Source organism: Oncorhynchus keta, chromosome 27, assembly GCF_023373465.1.
Source record: "Oncorhynchus keta strain PuntledgeMale-10-30-2019 chromosome 27, Oket_V2, whole genome shotgun sequence".
Lineage (NCBI taxonomy): Eukaryota > Metazoa > Chordata > Actinopteri > Salmoniformes > Salmonidae > Oncorhynchus > Oncorhynchus keta.
Window position 1 is genome coordinate 36,270,308 of NC_068447.1, and position 18,253 is coordinate 36,288,560.

Consider the following 18,253-nt stretch of genomic DNA (forward strand, 5'->3'; position numbering starts at 1 on the left):
GACTGGTCCGCAGGGCAGTATTGCAACACAATGACCAAACACGCCTCCAAGACGACCACTGCCTTGCTAAAGAAGCTGAGGGTAAAGGTGATGGACTGGCCAAGCACGTCTCCAGACCTAAACCCTATTGAGCATCTGTGGGGCATCCTCAAATGGAAGGTGGATGAGCGCAAAGTCTAACATCCACCAGCTCCGTGATGTCGTCATGGAGGAGGACTCTAGTGGCAACATGTGAAGCTCTGGTGAACTCCATGCCCAAGAGGGTTTAAGGCAGTGCTGGAAAATGATGGTGGCCACATACAACATTGACACTTTGGGCCCTATTTGGACATTTTCACTTAGGGGTGTACTCACTTTTGTTGCCAGCGGTTTAGACATTAATGGCTGTGTGTTGAGTTTGAGGGGACAGCAAATTTACACTTATACAAGCTGTACACTCACTACTTTACATTGTAGCAAAGTGTAATTTCTTCAATGTTGTCACATGAAAAGATATACTCAAATATTTACAAAAATGTGAGGGGTGTACTCACTTTTGATATACTGTGTATATATATATATATATGGTAATACTAATATATTCAGAATGATGCCCTTAATTTGCCATGTTTACTGCAATCGCATTGCACATGTAGCCTCTTTTCAAAAAGGGGAAAAAAACAGCGTAAGTAATTTATTTAGCATTTATTTAGCAAATGCCACTCATCTGATTATCAATGGTAGCCTACAGGTAACATTTCAGTCATACCAAAAAAATAGCAAGCAATATTTACACGTGCAGAAGCACAACTTGTTTCCGCCTCACCAGATAAGCTCTGTCAGCAGGGGTCTCACATTCCATGTAGTGTATGGACTGAGAATAGAAAGGTAACTTCATTCCAAACGTAGCAGGCAAGGAGCCCACAGTTGTGTTTCCTGCCGAGTGTGAACCCCTGTGGTCAGTCGTCGTCATCGTCACTGGGGGGCTTTTTATTGGCTGCGTTGGCCCTGAGTACAGCTCCGGGGCTGGGGTACGGGCGCTGCTGGAACAGAGGCCCTGCTGCCGTGGTGTCCGCCCCCGTCTTCGCCTCATTACGCTTGGGCAAGCCAGTGGACCAATTGCCCCTGTGTGGGGAAAAATACATTTTAGATACATGCAGAAGGACTGTTACGGTGACTGTGTTACGAGTCATGACCGCAGTTCAATTTCCACGTGACTATTGAGTCACGGTAGCTAGGCTTCTTCAACACTGCACTCTGAATGCCGTTGGTCATTAGTAGCCTACCAAACTTGCTAATGGCCAGGTACTCTGAGCTCCATTGTCCCTCTAATCACTGACGTCACTGAAAATGCAATCAAATCAAACTCTTAATGAGAGCCCTGGCATTCAGAGTGAGTGGTTGATGCATGGACTGAAATAAGTGTTTCTATAGCCCATGTATCACAATATTTCTATATGCTATGCATGAGAACTGAGTGAGAACTGAGTTAATGGCCTCTTAATAAGAGGATCCCACAGGCTTTTTTATTTAACCCTTATTTTAGCAGGTAAGTTGACTGAGAACACGTTCTCATTGACAGCAACCACCTGGGGAATAGTTTCAGGGGAGGAGGGGGGATGAATGAGCCAATTGAAAGCTGGGGATGATTAGGTGGCCATGATGGTGCAGTATGAAGACCAGATTGAGAATTTAGCCAGGACACCGGGGTTAACACCCCTACTTTTACAATAAGTGGCATGGGATCTATAGTGACCACAGAGTCAGGACACCTGTTTAATGTCCCATCCGTAAGACGGCACCCTACACAGGGCAATGTCCCCAATCACTGCCCTGGGATAAAAAAAATAATAGACCAGAGGAAAGAGTGCCTCCAATTGGCCCTCCAACACCACTATATTTCCACTTTCCTAGTATTAAGCACATTGCTACGCTCCCGAGTCTAAGGCACTGCCACTCAGTGCTAGAGGCATCACTACAGACCTGGTTCGATTCCAGGCCGTATCACAACCGGCCGTGATTGGCCGTCGCACAATTGGCTCATCGTCGTTAGGGTTTGGCCGGTCTAGGCCGTCATTGTAAATAAGAATTTGTTCTTAACGGACTTGCCTAGTTAAATAAATTTAAAAAACAACCGGAGAAGAATGCCTGGCTAGCATGAAAATGAACCGCAGGAGAATCGTCCTCCATTCGCTATCCTGCTGCTTACATACAGACTTGAAATCATTGGCCACATTAATAAATGGATCACTAGTCACTTTAATAATGTTTACGTATCTTGCATTACTCATCCCATATGTATATTCTATACCATCTTGCCTATGACGCTCAGTCATGCGTCATCGCTCACCCATATATTATATGTATATATTCTTATTCCATCCCTTTACTTAGATTTGTGTGTATTAACTAGTTGTTGTGGAATTGTTAGATTACTTGTTAGATATTACTGTACTGTCGGAACTAGAAGCACATGCATTTCGCTACACTCGCAATAACATCTGCTAACCATGTGTATGTGACCAATAAAATTTGATTGTGTCATTATCATGGACCCTTTTGTGACCATTCTAAATCATAACTAAATTCAAACATATATCATTTAGTATATGTAAGGACAATATTAAATTGAGAATAGTCTGATAGGTGAGAATATCAATCACTTTCCCAGCGTGTATTTCTTGCATTTTTGTAGCTAGCCTAGGCATAGATGTTTGGAAAAGGTTTGTATCACAACTAAAGTGGCCAAATAACTAAGTGCAGCCTATAGACCTAGGACCCCTGAACAGGGTTGGAAAGCCCATAGCCTACAGAGCCTAGTGAGACGTGTAAGCAAAGTCATTACACAATCGCGTGTTTAAAAAAAATGACTGGCCACTATTTAAAAAGAGGATCCAAGCTTTCTCATGCTGCTATATTTATTGCTCAATTCTTAAAATTAAGCACATTAATCCGCTTTACAACAGGTGTGGCCTACCTGGCATATTACAAAATTTAACTGCGGTAAGCACTTTCTCCATTCAAGTACAGGCTATGGATGGACACATTGTTTTTGTAGGTCATTCTAAATAAAAAAGTATTCCACACATACAGTGCATTCAGGAAGTACTCAAATCTACACACAATACCCCATCATGACAAAGCAAAAACTTGTTTTTAGATATTTTTGCAAATGTAATGAAAAACAAACCTTATTTAAGTATTCAGACCCTTTGCTATGAGACTTGAAATTGAGCGCAGGTGCATCCTGTTTCCCATTGATCATCCTTGAGATGTTTCTACAATTTGATTGGGGTCCACCTGTGGAAAATTCAATTGATTTGAGAGGATTTGGAAAGGCACCTGTCTATATAAGGTCCCACAGTTGATAGTGCATGTCAGAGCAAAAAAAGGTTGAAGGAATTGTATCTAGAGCACCGAGACTGGATTGTGTCGAGGCACAGATCTGGGGAAGGGTACAAAAACATTTTTGCAGCATTGAAGGTCCCCAAGAACACAGTGGCCTCCATTATTAAATGGAAGAATTTTGGAACCACCAAAACTCTTCCTAGACCTCGCCGCCTGACCAAACTGAGCAAACGGGGAAGAAGGGCCTTGGTCAGGGAAGTGACCAAGAACCAGATGGTCACTCAGACGGAGCTCCAGAGTTCCTCTGTGGAGATGGGAAAACCTTCCAGAAGGACAACCATCTCTGCAGCATTCCACCAATCAGGCCTTTATGGTAGAGTGGCCCGTTGGAAGCCAGTCCTCAGTCAAAGGCACATGACAGCCCACTTGTCGTTTGGGAGAAACTCCCGAAATACAGGTGTGCCAAGCTTTAGTGCCAAGCTTTAGTGTCATACCCAAGAAGACTTGAGGCTGTAATCGCTGCCAAGGTGCTTCCACAAAGTACTGAGTAAAGGGTCTGAATACTTATGTTTATTTATTTTACCTTTATTTAACTAGGGGATTTGAACTTGCAACCTTCCGGTTACTAGTCCAACGCTCCAACCACAACCCTGCCGCCCCAAATGTAAATGTAAATCACATGTAAATGTGATTTCAGTTTGTTTTTTATACATTTGCAAAAAATTTTTTTTTTGCTTTATCATTATGGGGTATTGTGTGTAGATTGATGAGATAAAAGCAACAATTGAATCAATTTTAGAATAAGGCTGTAAAGTAACAAAATGTGGAAAAAGTCAAGGGGTCTGAATACCTTCCTAATGCACTGTATATATTTGCGCCCATCTCAGTGAATGAATCCATTGGAGGCTTAGACCAAAAACCCATTTATTCTTGATTAAAAAATGTGGTCGGAGGCTCCATATGGAGGTTGTGACGCCATTGTGAGTTTCCAGAGGCCAAATAGAGCACTGTAGTGCATCGCTAATATTGTAACAATACAGAGGGCACTGTATAGCACCGCATCAACATGATTGGTTGATGGTAGGTGGGGGCAGTACAAACACAAACTCACTTCCTTGACAACAGCTCTGCACTGCCCCGTGAAGCGCAAGAAGTATGAATGCCCTGACTTGTTGAGGCCATATTAGTGTAAATGCTGCATGGCCGATGCAGATGTCAGATTGACCTCCGTTGCACAACTCTCTCCAAAATGCACTCTCTCCTGCCAATTTGTGCACATTCATTGTTTGATAACTTAATCGTGTGAATTGTTTGTTTGATTGTTAGTGTATATCAATTCCCCATTACACCAGTAGTACTTTTACAGTGCTGTGGTCCTTCTGTAGCTCAGTTGGTAGAGCATGGCGCTTGTAACGCCAGGGTAGTGGGTTCGATCCCCGGGACCACCGATACGTAGAATGTATACACACATGACTGTAAGTCGCTTTGGATAAAAGCGTCTGCTAAATGGCATATATTATTATTATATTATTACAGTTACTTCCTATAAAATAAAGCAATAAGGCAAGGGGGTGTGTGGTATATGGCCAATAGACCACAGTTAAGGGCTGGTCTTATGCACAACGCAATACGGAGTGCCTGCACGTATTTGTAAAGTGTTTTTGTCTATATATAGACACACCCTACGTGTTTTAATAAAATCAACTAAATGTATTGAGCTCGTCTGATGCTTTAAGCTTACGGTTTGATGCCTCAAGAGGGCACCAGAGAGCTAGATAGATCTTGATAACCAGAAGTTAAAGAAATAATTAAAAGAACCTGACCCAACTATTCTCCTCCCGCTCCTGCTGACGTTTGCAGATTCTGCCATTATTCTCCAGAAGTTGCCGGTAATAGTCTATACGAGGAGTCGGCAACCTTTCTCATGTGGAATTCCAATATATGTGCGCAGTCCCTCGGAAATCATTTGGGAAAAATATCCTTTCTATTTTATTTAGTGATGTTCAATTGTATTGTTCTTACTATAAAATAATGCCACAGGAAGTATAAGCAATCTTGCCTGCTAAATGAACTAGTGTAGCCCACAGCCATATGGCATAGCCAGATCAAGGCCTAACATAAGGATGACTCAGAATATGTTATTCTTCCGAAATAGGCTACATTGTCTTTATATAATATTTATTTAGAACTGCCTAAAATAAATAATGGGTTTATTGTGATGGTGTAGGCTATATTAAATGGATTGACAACACTTTTTAAAATGTAGATGTTCCAAAGGTCCGGATCAGTGGCTTGTAGGTTATGCTAAATGTGTTTATGTTAGTTAACGGTCAATACCGTGAGACGGGCAGTTATTTGCATGACAGTTACCGGTTGACATAATTTGATGACCACCACAGCCCTACATACAGGGCAGGAGAAAAAGAGTGCCAGGGATTTCTGACCATGGACATGAAGCTCACGATGCAAGGAAAGGTAGCAATGAATGATTGGGTCAGTGGCCTTACTTGGGAGCATCAGAATAAGCACTGGGATCCATTGGGTCCATCTCCTCATCCTTCCTCCCTGCAAAATACAGTTTACAGAAACCTGTTAGCAAGTGTACATAAGCCATTTGATTTGGGTATGGTTGCAATATTTGTTTTGAGCAAGAGATGCAATGTTATGAATCTTTACCTCGTTTGTTCTTGCTGTAGGGGGCAAAGTCTTCTCTCCTCTGCATCCGCCTGTCTCTTTCCCTCCCGTCATTCCTCCCTCTTTCCCTCTCCATTTCTGGTTCCCGATCTTTGTCCCTCTCTCGCTCCCTCTCTCTGTCTGGCTTCTCAATTTGTCTCTCTCCTCTGTCCTCCCCAACCTCTGCTTGTAAGATAGAATATTTGAGTTAGTAAGATCAATCAAATGTATTTATAAAGCCCTTTTTACCCCAGCCGGTGTCACAAAGTGCTATACAGAAACCCAGCCTAAAATAGACGTAGGCAGAACAGTTGAAACTGGAGCAGCAGCAAGACCAAGATTGTCAGAATCAAATCCATCCTAAATACTGAGTCTGAATACATGAAACAGTCTCCGCTCTACTGGGTGGTCAAGCTAGGACTGTTCTTACCCCTTGACTTCTTGGCAGCTTTGGTTATCACAGATGTGGGGTCGGTTGGGGACAGCCAGGCAACTAGGTCAGATTCCACATTCCAGTAGTATGGCAGACCACTAAGGATACAAAATGCATGTAATTTTAAAGTCAGTCCACAACCAAAAACAAATCACTCCATAACAGCTGCTGTCCACTAGCCATACTCGATAGGTGTTGTGCAATCTACATGTTTAGTGGAGAATCTGAAAGAGTGCTTACCAAATAGGGTCAAATACTTTGTACCAGTTGGGAGGTAAATTCTCACGGGCAGTGGCCTCATAATCTACATTGTTGTCATCATAGTCCTCAGCAATGATCTCCTCATCCGCATCTTGAGACAGGAAGTGTAATGTTTTAGCTACTAGCTAGCATTTTTGCAGTGAGTAATTTTTTTATTTTGTTGTTGTAGCCATACCTTGATCTGAGTGCTTAAGAATCCCTCTTTTGGCTAGGCGAGCCAGTAACGCCGGGGGCAGAGGCATCCTATGGGAGAAAATGAACAATTACCGTTATAGCCCGTTGAGTCGATGGCCCCAAACTAGCTAACTAACTTAGCCATAAATACTATTTTCTAACGTGTAGCTAGCTACCTCACTCGCGTCTGGCCGTTAGTGACTAGCTAACTAACGTTTTCAGCCAATCGAAATTAGCTGTATAGGGAAAACGTTAATGTAATCGAATGTGAATACCAGTTTATAATTACCTGCATCCAAATATGTCCTTACTTTAGTTCAGATGTGGAGCGAAATCTATCCAGCACACAGCCCAAGCGCACAATGATTGCGTCGTTCGTTGGGGGAGGGAATCGTTTGCCGCTTTCAAAACCTCGGGGAATTCGGAAACATACGAGGTCAAATCATGACGTCAGTGGTCTTCAGGTCTGAAAGTCGAAGCTCTAGAAAGAGGCCCGAGTTAGAATTCCGAGTTGAATGACCGTTCAAATAGATTTTTCCCAATCGGAGCTCGTTTTTTTCCGAGTTCCCAGTTGTTTTGAACGCACTGAAGTCGTAATTCCGATTTTCCCAGTTCTCAGTTGTTTCGATCGTGGCATTAGTCTCAGAAATATCTCGTCATAGCACGGACAGCAACAACAAACATGGAAGAATATGCCCGGGAACCTTCGTGAAGTACATTTCAGACAGACAATTAAGTAGACAGTTGTCAATATTGGTGCCATCTCTCTTTAGCCAACATACTTTTCTCCTTTATCATAATGGTTATTCTGCCATTTATGTCCGAGTCATTACGCAAATGATGGTTGAATTATAGCTAACTAGCAGACTAAACTCCACTCCATCCATGGTGAAGGAAGTTTTTGACGAAGGTCCTTCACCATGGAGTGGAGTTTAGTCCGCTAGCAGTAAGTTATCGTTAGCTAGCTTGCTAAACAAGTTGCGTAACATAGCTACATCTAGCCAGGCATAGCTAGCTCGCTAGACATTGTCTAAGGATGTGGAAGTTTTAGGTACAAACTAATATTACTATTAACTAGTATTAGGTAGATGGTTATAGTAATGTAAAGACCTTGATAGATCATACATGAAAGAATGTCCACAACAGAGGATCGCATTTTCAAATTGAACGTTTTATTAACCAGAACTCACACAGGCTACTGTTTGCCCTCTGCTGTTCCACCAACCTCTGCTTGTAAGATATGTAAGATGAAGCATAAGATGTAAGATGCCTGGTACTGAAACATTCCAGGTATTCCTTTGATTGGCAGACAGCAAGGGGGACTGGTATGCTGGATCCGCCAAACCCAGATCAAACTGATAAACGTGCCCTGATAACCACACATTAGAACACAGGCACATAACTGTCCAAGCGGGTCGCTACAGTATATTAGGTAAATCGTTTATATACTAGTAATAGGCCTACATATTTATGCATAGATAGACAAGTGGTTTCTGATTAATATCTGTATTGTGGTTTGTTTACCCATGGCCCCTACACACACTTCTCAGTCCCTGGAGAATAGTAGATGACTGTGGTGGTGCGTTCACCATGGGGGCCATCGGCAGAGGGGTGTTCCAGTCAGTCAAGGGCTTTCGGAATGCTCCTGTGGTGAGTTTGAAAGACTCTCTCTTAGCTTTTGAAAGATATTTTAAGATAAATATAAGAACAGTGATCGAAAAAGAAATGTCTCCGTCTCTGCACAGGGCTTTCGGCACAGACTAAGAGGTAGCGCCAATGCTGTGAGATGAAGAGCTCCACAGATCGGCGGCAAGGGTCACTGTCTTTACAGTAGTTCTCTCTTGTACTGCACACAGTACAAACACCATTCATCATCACGAATGCTGGCCATCCCGTCGTCAGTCAGCTGGTTATGATGGTTATTTTATTTTCATGATGGTCTTTATCCATAACTGTCGGTTATACAGTACTAGTGTAAGCCTTATATATCACTAACGGTGTGTGTGATGTTCCTGCAGGTAGCTTTGCTGTTTGGGGTGGACTCTTCTCTACAATCGACTGTGGCCTGGTCCGTATTCGAGGGAAAGAGGACCCCTGGAACTCTATAACTAGTGGGGCGATGACTGGGGCAGTCCTGGCTGCACGCAGTGAGTGTTGAGACAAACATTAATTTGACAATACATTTATTCTAGATGTAACAGATTTAGTATATTTCATCTTTTTTTCAAGACCCTCTGATCTGAGGCCATCCTGATTCCCACCCCCTGCCTGACCATCTTGCCCCACCCACCCAACAAAGTTAGATTAGCTCAAGGGCTTGACTACTGGCTTTGTGCCCTCCTTAGGTGGGCCTTTGGCTATGGTGGGGTCGGCCATGATGGGGGGCATTCTGTTGGCCTTGATCGAGGGCTTTGGGATCCTTCTCACCAGATACACCGCACAGCAGTTTCAGAACCGTAAGTAATGTTTAGAGACATCCCTGGAACCGTTGAAGAAGCCTGATTTGACTGAACTCTGTATGCAGTCAAATAAACAGTGCAGTCAGGTCAGTCAAACGTTTGGACACACCTACTCATTCCAGGGCTTTTCTTTATTTTTACTAATTTCTACATAGAATAATAGTGAAATAACACATGGAATCATGTAGTAACCAAAAAAGTGTTAAACAAATCAAAATATATTTTATATTTGAGATTATTTAAAGTAGTCACCCTTTGCTTTGCACACTTGGCATTCTCTCAACCAGCTTCATGGGGTAGTCATCTGGAATGCATTTCAATTAACAGGTGTGCCTTGTTAAAAGTTAATTGGTGGAATTTCTTTGAGCCAATCAGTTAGGGTGGTTTACAGAAGATAGTCATATTTGGTAAAAGACCAAGTCTATATTATGGCAAGAACAGCTCATATAAGCAAAGAGAAATGACAGTCCATCGTTACTTTAAGACATGAAGGTCAGTCAATACGGAACATTTCAAGAACTTTAAACGTTTCTTAAGTGCAGTTGCAAAAACCATCAAGCGCTATGATGAAACTGGCTCTCATGAGGACCGCCACAGGAAAGGAAGACCCAGAGTTACCTCTGCGGCAGAGGATAAGTTCATTAGAGTTAACTGCACCTCAGATTGCAGTCCAAATAAATGCTTCACCGAGTTCAAGTAACAGACCCATCTCAACATCAACTGTTCAGAGGAGACTGCGTGAATCAGGCCTTCATAGTCGAATTGCTGCAAAGAAACCACTACTAAAGGACACCAATAAAAATAAGAGAATTGTTTGGGCCAAGAAATACAAGCAATGGACATTAGACCGGTGTAAATCTGTCCTTTGGTCTGATGAGTCCAAATCTGAGATTTTTGGTTCCAACCGCCATGTTTTTGTGAGATTCAGAGTAGGTGAGTTGATGATCTCCGCATGTGTGGTTAACCACCATGAAGCATGGAGGAGGAGGTGTTATGGTGCTTTTCTGGTGACACTGTCACTGATTTATTTAGAATTCATGGCATACTTAACCAGCATTGCTACACATCATTCTGCAGCGATACGCCATCCCATCTGGTTTGACCCAACACACCTCCAGGCTGTGTAAGGGCTATTTGACCAAGAAGCAGAGTGATGGAGTGCTGCATCAGATGACCTGGCCTCCACAATCACCCGACCTTCAGAGTGAAGGAAAAGCAGCCAACAAGTGCTTAGCATATGTGGGAACTCCTTCAAGACTGTTGGAAAAGCATTTCTCATGAAGCTGGTTGAGAGAATGCCAAGAGTGTGCAAAGCTGTCATAAAGGCAAAGGGTGGCTACTTTGAAGAATCTCAAATATGAAATATATTTTGTTTAACACCTTTTTGGTTACTAAATGATTCCATATGTGTTATTTCATCGTAACAATGTCTTCACTATTATTCTACAATGTAGAAAATAGTACAAATAAAGAAAAACCCTTGAATGAGTAGGTGTTTCCAAACTTTGGACTGGTACTGTACATTTAGTTGGGAATTGAATGAATGTCACAACCCTAGTTGTATTCTTCTGAAAACCCCCACACAGCAGTAACTACCACAGTTGAAATATGGTTATTTCTCATATCCAGCGAGTCCCTTTGTGGATGATCCCAGCCAGCTTCCTCCTAAGGATGCCAGCCAACAGCAGACTGGGTCCCAGGAGGTTCCATGGAGCTGCCTGGCCTAGCTACAGCCCTGCGTACTGTGACTGACAATCTCAGACTAGAGAGGAGAGGGGTGCTCTGAAACCTGACCTCACTGGTGTAAGCAACCTCACCCTGAACCAGCCTCCATCCTCCCAATGGTCATAAGAACATAGATGCACTTTATTATTATTATTCCTCAGGGGTAGATTACAGGTTATTTGAGTAATTTGTTTATGAATATGTTTGTGTATACTGGTTCACCACTGTTCCTTCTGACTGGTCCTGAATTATACCCACCTTTTATCAGATTCATTTATGCACAAAACCAGCATTTTGTGGTGACTAAGACTTTTGGTGCTGAATAACCGCAGTTACAGAAATAGAATGGGTAGCTAAACATGAATAGGCATTAATACAGGTATGTGTGAGTATGTAATGACTGTATTTAGGATTAGAATTGAGTGTCAGGGGTGACAAAATCAATGCTGTTCAAAACTGATGTAATTGATTTTGCTTGTAAAATGTAATGCACTGAGGGAGGAGAACTGCAGTATCATTCCATTTCCTCTCCTCATGGCAGCTTTCATAACCGTGAGGCTTATTATAACGGTAGGGATTCAGGGTCACATCACAAACACACTTATCTTTTGATTCCATTTGCAAACTCAGAAGGCAGGAATGGAAGGCCGTGTCCATATGCTCATGTGTTCTGCTCCGCTGTTTACCTCGCTCCCTTTATTGCTACTATGCCATGCATTCCCACACATTTGCATTCCCACACATTTCCAAAGCCTAAGAACTATAAGGTCTATCCACTTTGTTGAACCAGAGCACTTTCCTACTCCATCTCTTTATTTGTTATTATGGTCATAAAACTTGAGATGGAGAAGGTTTTTGACACAATTAGATATTATTTTGTCATTCAAAACATGTGACATGTAATGTATAGAATGCTGTACCATATTTGTTGATTTTAATTTATTTATGATGCAGAAAAATAAGTGTTAGCAGTGTAATTGACTGGGAAAAAAATAATTACATTGTTGATTCTGTATGGCTTATTATCCATCCCCTCTGATGCAATCAAGTACGCAGCAATATGGGGGCAGTTGATTATCCTAAGCAAGTCCGCAAACCGAACACGCCCCCTACCATGCTTTGAATTATGGGAGATGTGGTCTGTTATTTGATTGAATATGGAAAAAATGGACGTGCAGCCGCCGCCTATCCGAACCTTAGATGATTTTGTTTTGAGCTCGGCTCAGTTCGCCGTGCCAGATATTCGTAATCTGGAGAGATGGAACAATCGGATCATAAACAACTTGCTTTATTACCAGTCCAACTATTTCGTTTCGTTTTTGACCATCCTGGGAATAGTGGGGTAAGTTTCTGACGTGGTCGTTTTCTGAATGCAAGCACAGCTGCTTTTGTTAGCTGCTTTTGTATTGTAGTACGAGTCATCACAAATTCTGTGTGATGGGTCCATGTTCCATAATCATATATTAGCTAATCGCCATTGTATTGGATTCATGGTCCAATGGGACATAATGAGTTATAACCTATAGAGAAAAGTCAACTAACATCAGCCATCTCTATATCCCTCCTGGTCTGACAGTTATTTCCAGCCCTTCAACCTCTTCTTGGGGGCCACAGTTGTGACATTGATATTCATGGGGTTTGTATGGGCAGCAGAGAACCAGGCCCCCATCAGACGGTTCCGCCGGAACCACCCGTCCCTGGCCCTGGGTGCCATTCTGGGGGCCAGCTACCTCTTCCTCACAGTGCTTGGGGGAGTGGCCGTCTTCCTCTTTGGCATAGCCTTTCCCATCTTATGTTAGTATTTATTCTCTCTTTCACCTCTCCCCATTCTTGTTGCCACAATGTAAACGTATACATCTCTCTCTCCCCCTCTCCATTTGTTATACCCCTGACTTCTATTCTATTTTCTCTTTCCCTCTATCGCTGTTACAGTGATATTGATCCACGCCTCTGTTAGAATGCGGAGCCTCAAGAACAAGTTGGAGAACAAGCTGGAGAGCATTGGTTTGAAGAGAACACCTATGGGGCTCCTATTGGAGTCACTAGGACAGGAACAGGAAGCTGGATCTTAGAGGGGGAGGAGAGGAGGAAAAAAGGAGATATGTGCCCTGTTCTATTTCAGTCTCTTGCTCCTTTGGTATGCCCAAATCTGAAAGGAATGGATGAAGCAATATGGTGATGAAGCTAAACTCCATCATATATCCTGTCCTGCCCAGATATGTAATCACAGGGGTAGGTGCCAGAGACTTAAATGGAATGAGGCTTCTCATACTGAGAGTGCACGAAAAGTAGAGGAAGAGAGGAGGGAAGTAAAGCAAAGGTGCAATGATTGTTATGATTTCGCAGTGTCACAAAGGTGTTGTAACAGATTGCAAATTCTGTGGAATCTATTTGGCCTATGTAATGCACACACTAACTGATGTGGGTTCTTCCACCGCGATGTAAGTCATTTTGCACCCCTTGACAAGTTCCTGATATAGAGTTTACATTGTATCGTCAGAAAAAGACATTGTGCGCTGAAAATCTGCGCTGAGAAGTAAACGTGGCCTCCTAACAGACGTGTGTTGTAAGTGCTACAATAAGATGGTTTTTAAAATGCAATTTAACACCAGTGTTATGGTTACAAAAAATGATTTTACATAGAAACCTAAAGGTGTTTGATGAGTCACTACTCTGTGACTCCTGACCACACTGCTTTTTGTGTTATTGTACATCTTCTGCTATTGTTGGGTTTTGCAATTTAATGCAGTTGAAAGTTTAAATGTGTTTTGGGATGGAAGGGCAACAGTGGATCATCTGTATGCTTTGAATAGAAATATAATTAATTCTACTTCTATGATTGTATTATTCCAAGAATGTTTACCGGGATTATTTATGCCTCTGTCCACGCATTATTTGGTGCCAAGAACATTAATGTCAGTCTGCCTTCATTGTTTAAAATTCTATTCAATTGAGAATATTTTATATTTCTTTGATCATTGCCTTCTATGGACTTAATGTGTGCTTTTTTTTACAATGCTGTCAACATGTATTTACACTTAATTTACTAAATAATATACCTTACATCTGCAATATCTTGTCATTATGTTATTCTGCAATCAGCCTATTATAAATTATTCGATTTAACGATCAAATTCGAAGAATAGATACAGTCATGGCCAAAGGTTTTGAGAATGACACAAATATTAATTTTCACAAAGTTTGCTGCCTCAGTGTCTAGATATTTTTGACAGATGTTACTATGGAATACTGAAGTATAATTACAAGGATTTAATAAGTGTCAAAGGCTTTTATTGACAATTACATGAAGTTGATGCAAAGATTCAATATTTGCAGTGTTGACCCTTCTTTTTCAAGACCTCTGCAATCCACCCTGGCATGCTGTCTATTAGCTTCTGGGCCTCATCCTGACTGATGGCAGCCCATTCTTGCATAATCAATGCTTGGAGTCTGTCAGAATTTGTGTGGTTTTGTTTGTCCACCTGCCTCTTGAGTATTGACCACAAGTTCTCAATGGGATTAAGGTCTGGAGAGTTTCCTGGCCATGGACCCAAAATATCGATATTTTGTTCCCCGAGCCACTTAGTTTTCACTTTTGCCTTATGGCAAGGTGCTCCAACATGCTGGAAAAGGCATTGTTCATCACCAAACTGTTCCTGGATGGTTGGGAGAAGTTGCTCTCGGAGGATGTGTTGGTACCATTCATTATTCATGGCTGTGTTCTTAGGCATAATTGTGAGTGAGCCCACTCCCTTGGCTGAGAAGCAACCCCACACATGAATGGTCTTAGGATGCTTTACTGTTGGCATGACACAGGACTGATGGTAGCGCTCACCTTGTCTTCTCCGGACAAGCTTTTTTCCGGATGCCCCAAACAATCGGAAAGGGGATTCATCAGAGAAAATGACTTTACCCCAGTCCTCAGCAGTCCAATCCCTGTCCCTTTTGCAGAATATCAGTCTGTCCCTGATGTTTTTCCTGGAGAGAAGTGGCTTCTTTGCTGCCCTTCTTGACACCAGGCCATCCTCCAAAAGTGTTTGTCTCACTGTGCGTGCAGATGCCTGCTGCCATTCCTGAGCAAGCTCTGTACTGGTGGTGCCCCGATCCCACAGCTAAATAAACTTTAGGAGACGGTCCTGGCACTTTCTGGACTTTCTTGGGCGCCATGAAGCCTTCTTCACAACAATTGAACCGCTCTCCTTGAAGTTCTTGATGATCCGGTTGATTTAGGTGCAATCTTACTGGCAGCAATATCCTTGCATGTGAAGCCCTTTTTTTGCAAAGCAAGGATGACTGCACGTGTTTCCTTGCAGGTAACCATGGTTGACAGAGGAATAACAATGATTCCAGGCACCACCCTCCTTTTGAACCTTCCAATCTGTTATTTGAACTCAATCAGCATGACAGAGTGATCTCCAGCCTTGTCTTCGTCAACACTCACACCTGTGTTAACAAGAGAATCACTGACATTATGTCAGCTGGTCCTTTTGTGGCAGGGCTGAAATGCAGTGGAAATGTTTTTGGGGGGGGATTCAGTTAATTTGCATGGCAAAGAGGGACTTTGAAGTTAATTGCAATTCATCTGATCACTCTTCATAATATTCTGGAGTTTATGCAAATTGCCATCATACAAACTGAGGCAGCAGACTTTGGGAAAATTAATATTTGTGTCATTCTCAAAACTTTTGGCCATGACTGTACATCCTGCCTGGTCACACAATAACAACTGAAAACATGCACCAGCAGAGGTCAGCAGAGGCAAGCACGGAGGGACCCAAATATTCTGTGCAGCATGCTAATGTTATTAATGATAAAATATACAAATGAGTTGGAGGACCACACAACATGTCATCATGTGAGTCCCAGTTTACTTCGATATGATGGTTATTTTATCAATATTTGTGCATAAAAGCATTTCCACTGCCATTTCTCGCATAATTAATTTTACCAACACAAAAAGATCCCATCTTGTGTAATGTATTTTGTTTTGTTTACATTCGTACTGATAAGAGTATCTGCTGAATGACCAAAATGTAAATATATAAAAGAAGAAGAAGACTTGCACAGCATGCTGGGTAATTTATTTTAATGAGCTCTACCCACCCAAACAAGTACACATTTGGTCAGAATAAACCAGATCCAAGTCTGAACAATCCTAGACTTCTAGGTTATCTTTCACACGTTTGAACATCACAGTACAGTACGGCACAATTAAGTACAGTAGAGTACAGTATGGTACGGTACAATACAGTAGAGTTTTATTCAGTAGAGTACGGTATGGTACAGTACATTACAGTAGAGTATAGTTTTATTCAGTAGAGTGCAGTACAGTACAATATAGTTTAATTCAGTAGAGTACAGTACAGTTTAGTTCAGAAGAATGGAGTACATTAGATTAAATTAAGGTACAATACAGTACACTACATTTCTTCACTTTACTGTAGTCTACTGTGCTCTACTGTACTATACAGTACTGTACTATACATTTCTTTACTGTACTGCGTGTGTACTTTACTGTAATGTACTGCAAAACAAATATATATAACTGAGGACGTCCTATAGACGTTACCGTCGGTAAATGTTTAGATGACATTTACGAGAAAAGTAAACCCCACAAGGTGTGCACTGCAGCAACTCTCCTGCACCACTTGTCCGTCTGTCCTTGACTGATCGCTTGCTGTCCATGGTGCTGAAAATGCGTCCAAAAGGACTTGGCGCAAGATGGTCTAGTTGTCGCCATTTTTAAAGAATTTTATAAATCATATCCATGGACCACACTGACCAGAAGTTCCTCCACGTTCCCTCCACCCTCCCTTTAAAAGATTTCACGGTCATCACTTTAAACGGCTCAATTACTCTAATCCTGAGTTCAAGGCTGACTACAGCAGAAGATCGTTAGCAACCTGCAGAGTGTGTGGGGACGAGTTTATTACTATTATTTGGACATTTTTATCTGTGCTTACATGGTAAAGAAAAATGTTGCCGCATTGGAGCAATAAATAAAAATATCAGATTTCATGAGTAATTGCTGTAGAAATAATTCGACAAGGATGGACCAATTATTGGTGTGGAGCACTGACACGGATTGTGAAATGGCTTGCTAACTCTCCATACGTTTTTTGTTTTCCAATACGCGGTGCACAGCCAATTTCAACATTGGTTGTCAGTCAAACTCTGCAACTTGCAAAACTATTTGATGGTGGCTCTTTCCCTGAAGCTGAAGGCATATCGTGGTTTTGAACTGCGACATGGCAGGAAAAGGTAAAATATTGGCCATGCAAAACGTCGTTTTGGTTGTTCCCAATCTGTAATTGTAAACGGCTGACCCCGTGACTTTGTTTTGTAAAAGGAGTAAGGGGGAGCTGAGAAAGTTTGCATTCATTGCTGTGCATGAAAGGACTGAAAGTCCATGGAATTGTCATGATACTGTAATTCTAAACGTATCTTGAACCTATACTTTGTTATACTTTGTTTGTTTACAAATGCCAATGCAAAAACAACAAACAATGATGTCATACAACCTCAGATTTGGGGCTATAAAAGGGTATGTATGACTCATACGGCTTTTAATATCCTTCAAGAATCAATGGGCATAATGTCTGTATAATGTATTAATATAATAACTCAAGGATCTCTTACAACATAAACCGTTAGTCCTAGTCACTTTCAATAACAACTCTTGTCAGCTTTGTGTCATTATCCAATGAGGCCTACACACAGTACCATTGTCACAAAACACAATAAGGAATTATAGCCAACACTTGTGGCTGGGGCAGTGGGCGGGCACATTGTCAAACAGCCCATTTATCACAGCTGTTCTACTCAATATGGCATCTTATGGTTCCATGTAGGCCTATCATACCTTAATGTACCCTATAGGCCTATCATACCTTAATATACCCTATAGGCCTATCATACCTTAATATACCCTATAGGCCTATCAGACCTGAATGTGCCCTATAGGCATATCATACCTTAATATACCCTATAGGCCTATCAGACTTTAATGTACACTATCATACCTTGATGTACCCTATATGCCTATCACACCTTGATGTACCCTATATGCCTATCATACCTTAATGTACCATATATCCCTATCATACCTTAATATACCCTATAGGCCTATCAGACTTTAATGTACCCTATAGGCCTATCATACCTTTTATATAATCTGTAGGCCTATCATGCATTACTGTAC

General features: G+C 41.8%; 3 protein-coding genes across 6 annotated transcripts; 2 read left to right on the plus strand and 1 right to left on the minus strand.

Annotated features, from left to right (window-relative positions):
- Positions 1–669: 669 nt before the first annotated feature.
- Positions 670–7,322, minus strand: pqbp1 (polyglutamine binding protein 1). 3 transcript variants are annotated; one of them, XM_035738784.1, is made up of 7 exons: positions 7,180–7,322; positions 6,870–6,937; positions 6,674–6,785; positions 6,431–6,531; positions 6,004–6,186; positions 5,835–5,892; positions 670–1,104 (listed from the first exon to the last, which is right to left on the minus strand). In XM_035738784.1, exons 2-7 carry the CDS (start codon positions 6,934–6,936, stop codon positions 939–941), a joined length of 687 nt encoding a protein of 228 aa, XP_035594677.1. In that variant the 5' UTR covers position 6,937; positions 7,180–7,322; the 3' UTR covers positions 670–938. The 3 variants fall into 3 exon arrangements, with proteins under 3 accessions (XP_035594677.1, XP_035594678.1, XP_035594676.1); XM_035738785.2 differs by having other exon boundaries at positions 6,004–6,183; positions 7,158–7,303; XM_035738783.2 differs by having other exon boundaries at positions 7,158–7,303.
- Positions 7,323–7,368: 46 nt separating this feature from the next.
- LOC118359893 (PRA1 family protein 2-like) lies at positions 7,369–14,115 on the plus strand. Of its 2 annotated transcripts, none has more exons than XM_035738788.2 (8): positions 7,369–8,300; positions 8,419–8,518; positions 8,614–8,786; positions 8,887–9,015; positions 9,214–9,324; positions 10,957–12,394; positions 12,629–12,846; positions 12,985–14,115. In XM_035738788.2, the coding sequence occupies exons 6-8, from the start codon at positions 12,210–12,212 to the stop codon at positions 13,122–13,124; spliced, it is 543 nt and encodes a 180-aa protein (XP_035594681.1). In that variant the 5' UTR covers positions 7,369–8,300; positions 8,419–8,518; positions 8,614–8,786; positions 8,887–9,015; positions 9,214–9,324; positions 10,957–12,209; the 3' UTR covers positions 13,125–14,115. The 2 variants fall into 2 exon arrangements, with proteins under 2 accessions (XP_035594681.1, XP_035594679.1); XM_035738786.2 differs by having other exon boundaries at positions 8,614–8,777.
- On the plus strand, positions 8,459–11,054 carry LOC127912559 (mitochondrial import inner membrane translocase subunit Tim17-B-like). The gene is made up of 5 exons (XM_052482591.1): positions 8,459–8,518; positions 8,614–8,635; positions 8,887–9,015; positions 9,214–9,324; positions 10,957–11,054. Exons 1-5 carry the CDS (start codon positions 8,459–8,461, stop codon positions 11,052–11,054), a joined length of 420 nt encoding a protein of 139 aa, XP_052338551.1.
- Positions 14,116–18,253: the final 4,138 nt, after the last annotated feature.

What these genes read in the sequence shown, in the direction of transcription:
- LOC118359893 (XM_035738788.2), top strand. Translation starts at nt 12,210, where the DNA reads ATGGAAAAAATGGACGTGCAGCCGCCGCCTATCCGAACCTTAGATGAT. An exon ending in ACCATCCTGGGAATAGTGGG is followed by an intron (nt 12,395 to 12,628) that starts GTAAGTTTCTGA and finishes CTGGTCTGACAG; the next exon opens with TTATTTCCAGCCCTTCAACC. An exon ending in CATAGCCTTTCCCATCTTAT is followed by an intron (nt 12,847 to 12,984) that starts GTTAGTATTTAT and finishes TCGCTGTTACAG; the next exon opens with TGATATTGATCCACGCCTCT.
- pqbp1 (XM_035738784.1), bottom strand. Translation starts at nt 6,936, where the DNA reads ATGCCTCTGCCCCCGGCGTTACTGGCTCGCCTAGCCAAAAGAGGGATT. An exon ending in AGCTGCCAAGAAGTCAAGGG is followed by an intron (nt 6,187 to 6,430) that starts GTAAGAACAGTC and finishes CTATCTTACAAG; the next exon opens with CAGAGGTTGGGGAGGACAGA. An exon ending in GCTTATTCTGATGCTCCCAA is followed by an intron (nt 1,105 to 5,834) that starts GTAAGGCCACTG and finishes TTCCCCACACAG; the next exon opens with GGGCAATTGGTCCACTGGCT.
- LOC127912559 (XM_052482591.1), top strand. Translation starts at nt 8,459, where the DNA reads ATGGGGGCCATCGGCAGAGGGGTGTTCCAGTCAGTCAAGGGCTTTCGG. An exon ending in GCTTTCGGAATGCTCCTGTG is followed by an intron (nt 8,519 to 8,613) that starts GTGAGTTTGAAA and finishes GTCTCTGCACAG; the next exon opens with GGCTTTCGGCACAGACTAAG. An exon ending in CTTTCGGCACAGACTAAGAG is followed by an intron (nt 8,636 to 8,886) that starts GTAGCGCCAATG and finishes ATGTTCCTGCAG; the next exon opens with GTAGCTTTGCTGTTTGGGGT.